At 39.6% G+C, this 14,818-nt stretch overlaps 1 protein-coding gene across 1 annotated transcript in view; it reads left to right on the top strand.

The window, feature by feature from the left end:
- The window catches only part of LOC145994824 (uncharacterized), a 175,088-nt gene that overhangs the window by 119,992 nt on the left and 40,278 nt on the right, over window positions 1-14,818 (top strand). Inside the window, exons 11-12 of the mRNA XM_083131145.1 lie at window positions 1,242-1,344; window positions 3,095-3,271. Of these exons, the coding sequence (XP_082987271.1) occupies window positions 1,242-1,344; window positions 3,095-3,271 (280 nt within the window). The remainder of the gene's footprint in view (window positions 1-1,241; window positions 1,345-3,094; window positions 3,272-14,818) is intronic.

The raw sequence follows: 14,818 nt of genomic DNA on the forward strand, positions 1-14,818 counted from the left end.
GCCGAGATATTGATGGATATCTCCAAGGGCTAAAAGCATTTCTTCAACTTCTTGAACGTGACTAATAGCTCGCCAAGGAAACGGCGAGGAGAAACAAGATGATGCCAGATGTTGATCTTTGATCTTGGCTGATTGGAATTAGCGGAAATACTTGTGAGGTCTGGATGGCAGAAGTTAATCCCTGGAAAATTAATCTTTGCCCTGGTTAGATGGCATTCGATGCTAATTGAAAAGTACTTGGTTTTTGATAGCAACTCTATTTCTATTTTGGGTGTTACCAGTACTTTCGACCTACATTTTAAACAAGTTACCGTACAATTTTCTAGTTAAAAATTAACAGTCTGCGTGCTAATTTAGAAAAACGGTACGCAACTGTTTTCTAGTTATATTTGAATATTTTATCATTCATAAATTTAGATAATGATTATGAATTGCAGTTTTGTGCATCATAATACATCTTTAAAAAATAAAGCATTGCCACAATTTCGAAATATATATATTGCTTGCCCTCCTCTCTCTGGAAAAAGTTTGGGTCCGCCCATGACTGGCAATAGACGAGTTTTTTAGACGTTTTATCTATTATTTATTTTTTCAATAATCAAAATTCAAATATAAATGAACATTATATAAAATGACCTTTGCGTGTAGGGTAGAGGAACGGCTTAAAGTACCATAAATGCATCAATCAGTTCTCATTGACGCAATACTCTAATAAAATACTTATTAATTACACAAATGTTACATACATTTTATACTTAGTAATATAAGAAAGGCTAATGCATAAAATACATACTTCAATTTTGTACTGCCATCTATTGTGCTTTTTGAAAGTTTGTAAAATGTATTTTAAGTTCACTTCATGCGCAGATAGGCTCATCGAGACCGGAACTATAGTTTAAAGTGCGATGTAAACCACTATGTGCTGGGAAGCTGGGGCCGTTTGATTTCAAGGCGACAGAGTTAGCACTACCCCATCGGGGAAGGGTCATATGATCGTCACACGCCTCTTCACGCCTCGTCAACACTGCGAGAAAAATAAAGTCCGAGTTCTTTAAGTTTGTCCTGCACTATACACATCCTCCGAAAAGGCTTTTTCTAATCTTTTCCTCCCTCTGAAGAGCGCATTTATCTTGCGAGTTGTTCTGTTGCCTGTCCTTTGCTTCTCTTGGCGCAATTTCTCTTGTCCTGCGTTCCCTGCAACCGTATTGTCTCGCTGAACACAGGTTTTATTTTCGTTGCAGGACGAGACAACCACCGATGGCTTCGTCCAACCCAAGCAGATCGACCTCGAGAAGCTCTTCACGCCTGCTTCCAATTCCGGAGATGACACGCCGCAGAGACAGAGTAAGTTGGACCCCCTGAGACCTACAACAAACCTTGCCCCCTCCCTCTTTCCTCAATTATAAAAAAATATAAAAATAAAAATGCTATTATATGTAACCAGAGCCGAACCTAGAGGGTGGTGTGTATTCAAACAGACGCAGATTGCACTTAAAGTGTCGAGTTGATATATAAGATATGCACCACATAATCTAACACTATTTATTTAACACCAAAATGCCACAAAACATTTTACAACAAACTCCATACATAAAAGTCAAAACACAAACTGTTAATATAACATATGTCCGTTTCCCAAAAGTGTTATAAATTGCACGGATCACTTACACTCTTTGAACGATCGCAGCGTCACACACGACAGGGAGTGCAACTCAAGCACCCACCCGAGACGAGCGGCTAGGGACAGCATTAGCACCTTGGGAAATACATGCTAATAGCACCAAACCTGACCTGCCTAACCTATCCATGTAGGCATATAATAGCATAAACAAGCATGTAAATAGGTTTGGCAAGTTATATTTTGTTTATTTAAGCTATTATATGCATACGTGGATAGGTTGCAAGTTGCTAATGCTGTCCCTAGCCGCTCGTCCCACCCGAGACACGCGCCTCATGGAGACCTGCGCCAAATTAAAATAATAGTGCAAGGTTTATTGAGAGTTTATAGAACGAGGATGCTAAAGCTTCCAATAAAGGAACAAATTATTTTTTTTTCTGAGTTAATGAATTGTTTTGACACTTAAAAGTATCCAAAAATTTCTGGTCATATTCTAAACAAACTACATAAAAATCGTGTTCAACTATATCAATCAAAAATAGTAAATGTGTACTATTCATTTCAATATACAATGAAATCATGATGTGAAAATATTTTTTTTCGTGATACAATGTTGTAAGTTCAATGCAGCGTCAAAATTCAACGAAAAGTAAAGAATAGAAAATTATGATAGATTGCCACTTTCATAGGTAAAAATAATAGTTTAATATTGGACATACACAGTTTTGTAGTTAAATATAATAAACATCGCACTTATGGCACATCGGAAATGAAAACAAAGACGAAATATATCAATGAATTGTAATAAGGTTTGTATTATGAATATATGCACATTCTCTTCTATTCATTGTATTCTGCTCAGTTTGAAGAACCATGAATCTTCTAAAGCAGCATGTATTAAGAAGTTTTACAGTTGCTTGAAATTCATAGTAGAAAATCTTATATCTGTTCAGAAAGCAAATTTATACTTGTTTTCACATCTAAAATGTATTACTGAAACCCTATAAGGTCAACTCAACTTGTTACATTTGCTCATACTAACATATTCATGGTTGTCTTAAAGCAAAACGCAATATCAAAGTAACCATTTTAAAGGCAAAAATACAATAAATATTGAAGTAAACCTATCAAATTATTGGTTACTTTACAAATGTTACTTGATATCTACTATGTTGCACGAAACTACATACTTATCCTAGCTATTTGCCTATCTTTGGAGGAGCAGAAAGGTTTAAATAAGCTCAATTGTATTATCACTCAATTGCCAAGTGTTCGTTTTAGTCATGTATAATAAGCAAAATTATCCAGTAACTAATACAACTATCAATAAAAATAATTATATAGTGTAAATATTGACGATGTATTCTCAAATGAGAATCACTATCCTAAACATTCAGGATTTTTATCATAATATTATGGAGAGGAATAATTTCTCAGAATGTTTAATAACGTTGCACCTTCTTCCTTCTCTTCCAGGGAAGATGTTCGCGTCATCCAGCTTCTACTCGCCCAATCTGCACCCGACGGTGGAGGAGCAGGTAGACTTGGCGCGGAAAATCTCTAGCTCCCTCAGCGACGTCAGCAACCGGCAGAGCAAAGGTCAGTCCATGTACGTCAAAAGGAAGAAGCGATCCGTCAAGTGGGTGCACGAATGTAAGTACAATATTTACCTATACTCTGTCCCTGAAGTCTGTGGAGCAAGCGAAAAGAAAAAAGCACTCTGCTCAAGTAGTGACTCGAGATGGCTCGACCAATGAACGCGTGAGAGGGCAAGGGATTGCGTGGAGATGCAAAGAGGCTGCAGCTACCAGCCGTTTGCAGCACACGCGCTGCTTTGCTCTGCCCAATCGCTTTATCATCTTCTCTGCTTGCTCCGCGGACTACTGGGATGGAGTACAGTTTTTCTTTAATGTACGAGGGTTAATCAGAATGCAATGCTCTTATATACGACAATACAGAGTAAGAATGCGGAAGACAAAAACTCCAAGGTCTCCACAACTATAATTTGTTACATTAAAATTGATCGATCGAGTTGGCGTTTTAAGTCCACTTTATGCACAGTAAGGCTAATTAGGACTGGACCTACAGTTTAAAGTGGGATCCGAACCACTATGTGCCTCCACCGGGTAACATTAAAATTGACAGAGGAAAATCACCCTTTCCAGCTTCCAACTCCCTATTGTCTGAAATTTCGCACATTCGTTCCACAAGATCCGTCTCTTTTCGACGTAACAATAAAAATGCTAAGAGTATGAAAACCTGACCGAGCGCACCTCATAATTACAATTACAGTACTTATAATGCTTAGGTAAGTAGCTCTTAGCTGTTTTCGCAACGTGTGGTAAATAAGTGTGCGAAATGTCAGTGCACAGTGTCGCCTATTCTGTCCTAACGGAGAATAGTATAGATTCCTGACTAACAACAACATATCTAGGAGTTGGAAAGAAGCAGCCTGATGCGGGGAGCCGACGCTTGACCTGGAACCGCCCATTCTGGCGTAACAAAGAATAGCATACATGCTTCACCGGCAACGCTGCGAGGAATGGGAATAACGGAAGATAAGTTGCCAAAGGTTTGGGCGCAGAGGCTTGAGTTTGAACCTTCGATTCTAGCGTAACATAAAAGGAGAGAGAAAGAATGTAGGGAAGCAGCCAAGGGTGTGGAGCTGAAGCTAGATATTGATCCGTCGATTAAGCGTAACAGAGAATAACCATAAATTGTCCACTAACGTTATAGTAATTAGCAATTAGGCAGAGTTCGTTCATGAAAAGCGACGAGCGAGAGGGATATGTAGGTAGCCTGGCGACTATTTTTCCCCCACGGTATCTTATGGAACTATTATTTTTGTAAGCACTACTATAAGAACATGTTACTCAGTTTATCTGGACAGTGCACATGAACGGAAAGGAAAAAGGTGTATCATTACTTCTAATTACAGTATACAAAATAAATTATTAGCCTAACTACCCGATAGGTGTCGCTATCTGACTTGTGAGCCTGTCTGAGAGTCTAAACTTCCTCGCGTCGCGTACCTGGCTGGCTTCATTGTGGTTTCAAGCCAATGATAGTTCTTTCGTTTGCCGCACGAGAAAAAGATCGCTATCCGAGATCCAGCCAAGGTTCGTGCGAAACTTCAGCTTCATCTTTGGCAGTCGGTGTAAACACTGCCCAGCTGCTGTATTAGCATTCTTGGTAATATTTTTCGTATTTTGAGTCCTCTTTCCTCCACTTTTGACTAATCGCGACGAGGATGATTGATGATTCAATGAAACTGAGGAAGTATCACTTTTAAATGCATATCCAAGGACGGGATTCGAACCCATAACAGAAATACAATTGATATACACTCACAGCCATTATACTCACACAAACAATACAAATTCAAACACACACACACTTATTCACTGCAAACAGCATATATCAAGTTCTCAACCATCATAATTGTCAGCGTGTCTTGTTGACGAGTTTATGACTCGACAATGCTCTCGGATACAGAGGCGGCTTTTCGTATTAGGATTAAATTACTGCCAGCAAATTAATTTAGGAAGAGTTACAATATTTATACACTAATTAGTAATGAAGCCAATACAGCAGCGCATTTTGCAGAGTTCAAACGAGATTGTTCCCAAGAAAATTCTTGGCCTAAAATATTATCACTTCTTGACTGTAAATGATTTAAAAACAAAATTTAAAATAACATGAAATGACGTCCCCAGTGAAGGTCAGGCCCGTACCCAAGGGTGGGGGGGGCAAGGGGGCCAGCCATCCCCCCTCGAACAGTTAAATATTTTAATGCGCACCAATAAAAACCTACAAAAATAACATGGGCGATTTTTCAGATTTTGCAAAAATTTCGATTTTCTTATTGCATAAATGAATGGGTTGTTTCTTGAGAGAGGCAGACTCCGGTGAAGTCTGCAGTCTACTATATTTAGTAATTTTGGTTTCATAACCATTGATGCAAAGCTACCAGACGTCCCAATTTGGTCAGGACAGTTCATTATTTTTAATCCTTGTCCTGACTCTTTCGAACTGCAGTCTTTATGAGAAAATGTCCTTCTTTTGTTAATTTACATTCAGGCATGTTCTTCATTACACGATCCATTCCTAATACGTATCATTTAGCATGTAAATATATTATTTTCTAAACATAGATAATCATTATTATAAATCAATTCAAATCAAATCATGGCTGTTCAGTGGTGCTGGTATAAGACAATTAAAGGAAAACTGGAAACATTGTCATTATGAGAACACTTTTCGAATACTTTTGAGAATTGAATGCAAACAAAGCACCAAGCTGTACGCCCTGTGACATCTTTTCTCTGTAAGCGACTGTACTGTTGACTGTCGGGTCAGGTAGAGGGGGGCTTTCGCTGATTTGAATTTTTTCCCGTTAATTTGGACCCTAATATTGAACTCTATGATTGTACGACCAGCTACAATACTACCATTGCGTTGGTGGTCATTCCAGGGTACGAAATCCCATGGGGAAGGGAGGATCTCCCACCTTACCACTAACGATCTTGCTCTGAAAATTTTCCCCCACAAAATTTTCCGAGGGAAAGAGTTTGTGTTATAAAAATAAAGATAAGCAATTAGTTTTGAATTCAAACATACTTTACTAAGAATGTGTTATAAAAATAAAGATAAGCAATTAGTTTTGACTTCAAACATACTTTACTAAGAATAATATCAGAAACATAGTACACAAAGAATGATGTCTGTCTGTGTATGAATGTTGCATACATCTCTTGTTCTCTCTCTCTCTCTCTCTCTCTCTTTATAGCTGGTAACAGAATGAGGTTAAAACGTACTACTATAGTCATAGATAACATTTTAATATTATATCAAATTGAACTAGTAAGGAACAGAGCGGAAGCTACGAAGGGATTATCACCCTAGGCACTGAGACAGACGAAGATACCAATATACAAGGAAACTGGACCCAACTATGCTTGGAACACAGAAATTAGACCGACCTGTTATTTCTTCTCCACTTCTCACCTCCTTTTGTCGGCTATGGCATATAAATAAAACATAGCACTTACATGTTAATTTAATAGGACACTAATGTCTTCTTAATGTCTTATTTCTTGCCCCTCCATCTAGTTACGTAAAACATTTTCCATGGTACCGTGCGTCCATTTCAATCTGCAGCCGAGAGATCGGGAGAAGCGTGGCGGGCGGCGCTGACGGAGAAGCCGGCATTTGCGGCCTGAAATGCCCGCTTATTTTTATAGACATATGCAGACATTTATATAAATATTGCAAAACGATCACTAACCTGTGTTATAACACGCAAAAGTTCTTCTGTAATTCATCCAAGTTCTGCTCTTATATACACAAATAAATACGCTATAGAAACGATGTTAAGAGCCACAGATAAAAAAGCATTTTAATCATGGTTTTGATCAGTAACGTCCTGCTTAAGTTTATATCCTTGAAAGAGTTTTGTGGCGATGGGAATCGTTTGGAGGTTTCGAATGTGCAACACTGTATCAGGATTACACTGCAGACGAAACCGATAAAAGTGAATGGTTTTCGTGAGCTTCCTCGCAATCCGAAATATCCGAGCTCGAGTTTTTTGTTCCTTCGCGACTAGATGAAGACCGAGTTGTATATATAGTGGCGAGCAATGTAAACCAAGAGCGTGTTAATTTCGTACTGTGCGCAAGAGTGTTATTCTTGGTTACTTGCAGTTACTTGTTTGTGTTATTGTAGTGTGTATGTGTGACGTGTCAGTGAGACGATTGGAATGCCAGCCGCAAGATTCACGTTAGAACAAAGATTTTTTATGTATGACACGTATCTACGTGAAAACAAACTCGTGTAGAGACGTGTGTAGGTAATTTGTACAGAAATTCCCATGCGTTTCAACTCCACACAGAGATACGGTTAGATATCTTGTCCTTAAATTACGAGAAACTGTATCGTTAAATTTTAAAACACCTAAGCAAAAACGACGGATTCTAACCGAAGCAAAACTCGATGATATTGGAGCAGCGTTAGAACGTTCTCCAAACAAACCTCTACGCCGTGTTTCACAAGAGGTGGGCGTGTCAAAATCATCGGCACATACAGTCACTAAGCTACTAAAATTAAAACCATACTCTTATAACACAGGTTAGTGCTCGTTTTGCAATATTTATATAAATGTCTGCATATGTCCATAAAAATAAGCGGGCATTTCAGGCCGCAAATGTCGGCATCTCCGTCAGTGCCGCCCGCCACGCTTCTCCCGATCTCTCGGCTGCAGATCGAAATGGACGCACGGTATTAGTACATAAGATCTTCAATTTGAAATCGAATTTGCAGATGTGAACAATACCACACACTGCTTGAATGAAGATGAGGTGGGAGGCACAACCGACTGTCCTTTTATTAGCCACATTTCTTGAATGCTAATGTTTCTTTTCATCAGATTCAACAGAAAAGAGTAGGTACATAATATTTCTTCAATGTCTAAATATGCCAGCTACATCTAGGCGCGGGGGGGGGGTGCAAATTCCATGCGTGGGGGTGCGAAAATCTAATTTTGTCCTGGGCGCTGAAATCTCTAGCTACAGATCTGATAAGGAAATATCTCCTTTCGAGAGACCATTATGGAAACATATACACAATAAAAGTATGAAATTCTATTGACCATTGTAAATAGAAAGCAATAATTAAATAAAAACATTTCACCTATCTTCTAATTTCTTGACATCTTAAACCAGTTGTTGTAGCAATTAATTTATATATATTTAATTATATTATTTAATTTTGTAATAATTGACATATATTTCATGGCAATAATATATATATATATATATATATATATATATTGAGATAGAGATATCCACATTTCGGGTTTGACCCCCCCCCCTTCAAAGAAATCCTGGGTACGGGCCTGGTGAAGGTTAAGGGGTCAAGATAGATAAAGAAACAAAATCACACATTAAACACACTTTAATGTATGATATTTAAACTTATACATGTGCAAGTGTAGAATAACCTTCAGAAAACATCACATGAAAATTCCAGAATAAATAAAAAAATACAACTATAAATGACGTGGCTACCCAAATAACATGCCGAAAAGCCATGTTCATCAGGTTAATGATGGAGATGTCTTATGAAATTGTTATTCGGTTCTCGGTCACTATATTTTTGACTGTTACTGCCAATTGTTTGATTCCAATTAGGAGACGGACATAAATATTTTTCAAGATATTAAACATGCCATTGCAATGCATTGTAATGAAGCTTGGTGCTTCGTTCAATCCAGAAAAGTTCATATGCAGTATGTTGCTGTTGTATTTTGTGGTGTCAAAAAGTTTCGAATGGTTCAATTTCTGACTCCAGACCAATCAACGATCTACTCGAGAATAATTTATCGTATGACGTTTTTATTTTATACGTGTCTAGGTCCACCAAATTACATTTGTACCTGTGGTTGATTCTGAGATATCAAGAATGAAGTTAAATCTAAGAACATGGATATCGCGTTGCATTAATATTTCGCAGTTCTTTCCATTCATCAAACTTCATCATTGAAGATATCGAAACATTAAAAAACAATCTATTGCTGATGTTCGATTAATTTTACTGCCGTATACAGATGAATCGAAACAATTTATGTTACACTAAACTACCGTTTGATAAGTCTTCTGTAAGTAATATATATATATATGTTTTTTGCATTTCGCCACATTTCAGGTATCTTGCTTTTTTTGTGACATTCTCAAAGCAATGTTTTTCCCCTTTGCAGATGGAAGCCCGGGACTATGCTCCCAAAGCTCCCCTCTAAATCTGGGCATGGGCACATCTCACCTTTCAAAAATCCTGGGCAATAGCACTGACTGGGCGTTATGAATTGATTGATTCATTGATTTGCTTTATTTTACTTCGCTTCTTGTGCCACTTTTGGCTAATTTGTGAAGATGGGGATAAGTGAGGACATGATGAAATTGATGAATGAACACTCACAAATATCCATGCCCAGGCCGGGATTCGAACCAGGGGCTCCTGGCGTCGTAGCGCGATGTGCTAACCATTCCGCCACGGGGGCCGGCTGGGCATAATGAAATTTCTATCTATATGAAGATGCTGCTCCATAAGCCGAATAAGTGAAGATTTAGGTTTGCTTTGTTCTTCTTACAAACAAAATCTGGCTACGAAGGTGTGGGGACAGTAATGAAACGATCTCAACTTGAGTTGGAAACACTGCGCCATTGCTTCACAAATAGAATCGTTTTCTTGTTGAGGAACGGCCACCTACTCCACGTGTATCTCTTTTACGGGAGGCTGGGAGGAGATCGTTTGGCTGACAAGGGATAAATAGAAATGGAGTTAACGTAAAAGAACCATATTTCATCGCAAGCAGACTAAAATAAACGGAAAAAAAAGTCTGGCCAAAAGGTAGACGAATGGTTCTGGGGAGAATCAACGGAGCATGGCAACCCGTTTGGTAAACAGGTTGAAACACGGCGGAGTTCATAGAAGCCGTATCTGCGACATCTGAGAGAATAGGACCGTTCTGTTCTCTAAATGTAAAAGCGTAATCTCGACGGAATATGGTGAGTGGAAATTTTTCTCATTTCGGAAAACAGGATGGACTTCTTCTTTGCTGTAATTTCTCTCTTGAAAGGAAAGTGTTTAAAGTACAGAAACAATTTGTACACCTGTGCACTGGAGTGGCGAGTCCAGAAATTTCATTGAGAGAATATACTGTCAGACTTTCATGCGGGAAACTTTGGTTCGATTATGAGTTGAGTAATCCCATTTTTCTAATAATGTCCGTGTATAAGCGCCTATCAGCAATGGTTAAACGAGGGCAACTCCAAGGGCGTGGGAAGAAAAGTGATGATCACATCATCCTCATACATAGGAAAAAAAAAGTTTCTTTGAAATAGAAATCAAATACGTACTTTCGGGTGACCAAATATTTGTTTAAATAGGGGACAAACAAATGATTGTTCACCAGAAACAAATTCTTTTAGAATCGTGCACATTTGTGTGGAGTAACCAAATAATTTGGTAAAAATTACCAGATGGTAACAAAGGCTACAAACACGTTTGTTTACGGTTACCAAATACGTAGTTTAAACGAAAGTGTTATGTTCATTCAAATTCAAACAAATTTGTAATATAGCCGTGATCGAGAATGTGTGGAGTTCTACCTCCACACCCTCGCCTTCATGGTATTTACGTAGTAGTCAATGCTACATTTTACCATATTTTCACACATCTTGTGTAGTTTATATTTTAAAAAATCTAAGACAATTTGGGAGTTGCTTTCACATATACTAGGGGTGTGCAGACACTCAAATATCAACCTTTCTTCCTCGTAGTACACCCTGACAGCATTTTGCAGACTAATAAGGCTCTGACATCTGTTATCACAGCCAGTATAATTCTCTATGGGCTTGTATGGGCTCTGTTCATGTGTTTTTGCGATTGTCATTTCGTTATTATTACTATTGAGATGACAACTGGGAAATGTAGAAGGTAGGGTGCCGAACTCTCAAGTAATTCCCGGTAACTCCCGTATCAGGGCTAATTTTTTGGATCCTCCAGGCTCCCGTACTGGCATTTTATTTCACCCGTATAATTCGTTAACAATGAATATTGTTTTTGAAATTTGACATAATAAAAAATGCTTGGTTGTGCAGCATCAGTGGACAGGTCAGGACTAAGAAACATGCACATTTTTAATTTTTATTCTGTATTGTGACCTGTAGTTATAAAAAATGTAAAGTAATTCTGTTGTTTAATATTATCCATCTCATGAACATCTGCCGGAGTGACTCCGCACATCTAAAAATACTCAAAATTTGTCGCGACTAAATCTCCCGTAAATTCAATGACGAAAGTTTGAAATCTCCTTTAAATTCATGGTCAAAAGTTGGTTACCCTAGCAGAAGGGGATCCTGATCTACTGTGATGATTTTGGATTCGAGTCATCCGAACTGAGATTCGAACCTCCGTTCCTACTTTGAAACCTGCAACTTCTCGGATCCGAGGCGTTCGCGCAGGAAAAAAATCTCACAAACGTAACGTCAATCACCGGTCCTTGCTCCAAACACTCCGATCCACTTCACATTCGCAAAGGGGAGCTTTTTGTGCAGAGGAAGTTAATGTGTTTACAAAACGTACAAGGTGCTTAAGCAAATACAAGCAGAGCCGAACCCCTCGCCATACTAAATGCGAAGGTTGAATCACTGGGCAGGGTCTTCGGAAGTTATAAACAAAAGGACTGGCGGCATTCCAGCCCCCCCCCCCCCCCCCATCTCGGTTTTTGTGAACTTTGTGTAGGTGCCTCGATATGCTGGCTTAGCCCGGTACAATCCTTTCTTGTTCTTCAAAATAAACACGACTGTCATCGTTGTTGCACAATATGGATTCTTTGGCAACAAGCCTTTAAGTTCAGGTTTGACTCCTAGGGTTCACTTGCACCGCTTCGTGACCTTAAGGTGTAGATGGCTGCAGATGTGCTTGTGCACGTAAGCATCCAGATGGACCATTCAAACAGAACTTGAATGAAAAGCAAGGAATAAGAAATCCGTTTCTTATCACTTATTGGATAAGCGTCCAAAATTGGTTGGTTCCGTTCATCAGGTGTGGATGTCTTGACTTCTGTTTTTATTTCCCCACAAGCTCAATGAATTAGCTCATTTAAGGAAATCGCTAGGTGGAATACAATACTCTCATTGATAATACCTCTTTCGCTCTATAGAATATGCAAATGCAAAGTTACTACACTTATTGAATCTGTACATCCATACATCTTCGTTAACTTTTGTGTAGAACCACACGATAAACATTCATATTGCAAATGCTTTTTGATGAAGAAATTCCCTTTGGTTATTGACCTTTCTACATTATTATGGCCGCGGTGGCTCAGTCGGTAACGCGTCTGACTACCATGCTAAAGGTCCCGGGTTCGATCCCCGGCCGGTTCAAATCCGGAAACTTTTCTAACGGTGGAAGCGGCCCCGGCGCCTACCCAGCGTCGAATAACATGGGTACCTGGGGGAAACCCTGGGGGGTAAAGGCGGTCAGGGGCGTGATGCTGATCACATCACCCCCACTCACGACCGGATCAAGAAAGTGTGGGGCGTTACCCCCACACCCCCTATACGCCTTCATGGCGTGGTGCTATGCACAGGGGAACACTTTACCTTTTTTTTTTTAACATTATGTAGCTCCCTATACATAATTTCTCCGACAAAGTACCTGCATAAAGCGCCTCTGGGGGTTACTTATCTTGTAATAAATGCGTACCTGGGACAACTATGGGGAGAAAACGCGGCTGTATAGTGGTGCTGATCACACCACCTCCAGTACAGCTGAGATGGAGAATGTGTGGGGCTCTACCTCAACAATACCCCCATGTTCCTTCACGATATGGTTACATGCGATACATGCATAAATCATATGCGCACACGCACACACAAACACACACACGTATACGCACGTGTGTATGTGTGTACGTACATAAGTTGCGAAATTGCAAATTGCTTATATCATTATCCTTTCTCTTCTCTCTACTTTCGTTATTGTCTCTTTCGTATTCTACATGAACAGTAATTTGCTATATTTTGTCCATTTAAATACTTTAGTTATAATTTGTTAATTGAAATCTTGCAACAAAGCACATGTATACAGGAGAAAAGGTTGTCCTATCTATTTGCAAAGAAATATGTTAAGATAAGTGTACCCTTACTATAAAACAATAAATAATAATATAAAGCTCATCCTCATTAACTATAGTGCTGCAGACAGAGTGAACCTGCTTACTTCTTTACTAGGAAAGACATATTTTAAAGTTCTCGTTAATATAAGTATAATATCAACGTAAAACAAGTTTCTTTGATGATCATCATTAATATCATGGATAAAGAGTAAATCAAACAAAAAAATGGAGAGGAAATAGAGTGATAGTCCATCCAGTTATACTTTTGTATATTAGTGTGGGGACGGTGATAATAATAATTCATGAAAATAAAACTATAGAACATGAACAGAGAAAAGTCCAAAGCCTCCTCGGGAGCAGAATGTAAAAGCTATGACCACAGGATACTACAGTGCGTTCAGTTTGGCTCGGGGCCGAGATAGCGCTGATTGAGGACGGCGAGGCATGGAGCAGATGCCGGCATTTTCTATCTGTACCGTCCTGCTTATTTTTACGCACATATTTTATAATTGTGTGCATAATAAGTACTAACCTGTGTTTTAAGAGTTGCTCAAAGTGGTGGTCAACTGCATATGTTAAGCGCAGTAGTTCTATCTACTATATTAACTGTAGCTGAGCTACTTTTTTAAATGAGTAACTGTAAGTGTAACTCTGTTGCATTTTCCATACTCTGTGTGCACGGCGTACACAGGATTTTTTTCCAGAAGGGGCTGGAATTGTAAAGGTGGATTGTACATAGCTTCGTTGGGGAGGAATTAATCGGGGGTCTTTTTAAAGGGCTTTGCATTTACACCTTTCGTTTTTTTCGAGTTCTTAACAGATTTACATTTGAAAGCTTTTTTCCTCAAAATTTCGGGGGGGGCTGCTGTAGCCCCAACAGCCCCCCCCTGCGTACGCCAGTGACAGTTGTAAGTAAATAAATTATGTTATCATTCACAGTCCACAGAGGCGCACCCTATTACGTGATATTTTTGCAAGGTCCTGCATCCTTACGGGAAGCATGAATCGTGAAGTGGATGGAACAGGAAGGCTCAGAAACAAGACAGATGCGCTCTGTTTGAGGCATCCAAGGAACCTTTCTCCCCCCACAACACCCGGCAGGAGATCCGTAACACGGGGGAAGTGCAGCGCATAAAGACGGACGGCTATTCGTCGGACGGACAGATCAAACTCGAAAATAGAGTACGCAGTCGGGATTTCCCGAGCTCGGTGCTATTTCGGCGTCTGTTTGGGAAAAGAGGCGGAGGAGTCTCGATTCCGTCGTGTGTTGTGTTGTGGCGAGGAAGCGTGGTCAGTCTTTGGACGGAGCTCAGTTGAGATGTGAGGGGTTCCCGAAAGCACCACCATGTCAGTGCGAGTGGGGTGGATTCCCTGCGTGGGTGCTCCGCCCCCTCCGGGCAGCATCACCTACCTGCCGAAGGGACTCAGGCAAGGTCAGTACACCTGTGTGCATGCATCGAGGAGGGACACCTGTTACGTGCGAGAGGCTCGTTATTACCACACACACGTGATATTCAACT

Source organism: Lepisma saccharinum, chromosome 11, assembly GCF_977018435.1.
Source record: "Lepisma saccharinum chromosome 11, izLepSacc3.1, whole genome shotgun sequence".
Lineage (NCBI taxonomy): Eukaryota > Metazoa > Arthropoda > Insecta > Zygentoma > Lepismatidae > Lepisma > Lepisma saccharinum.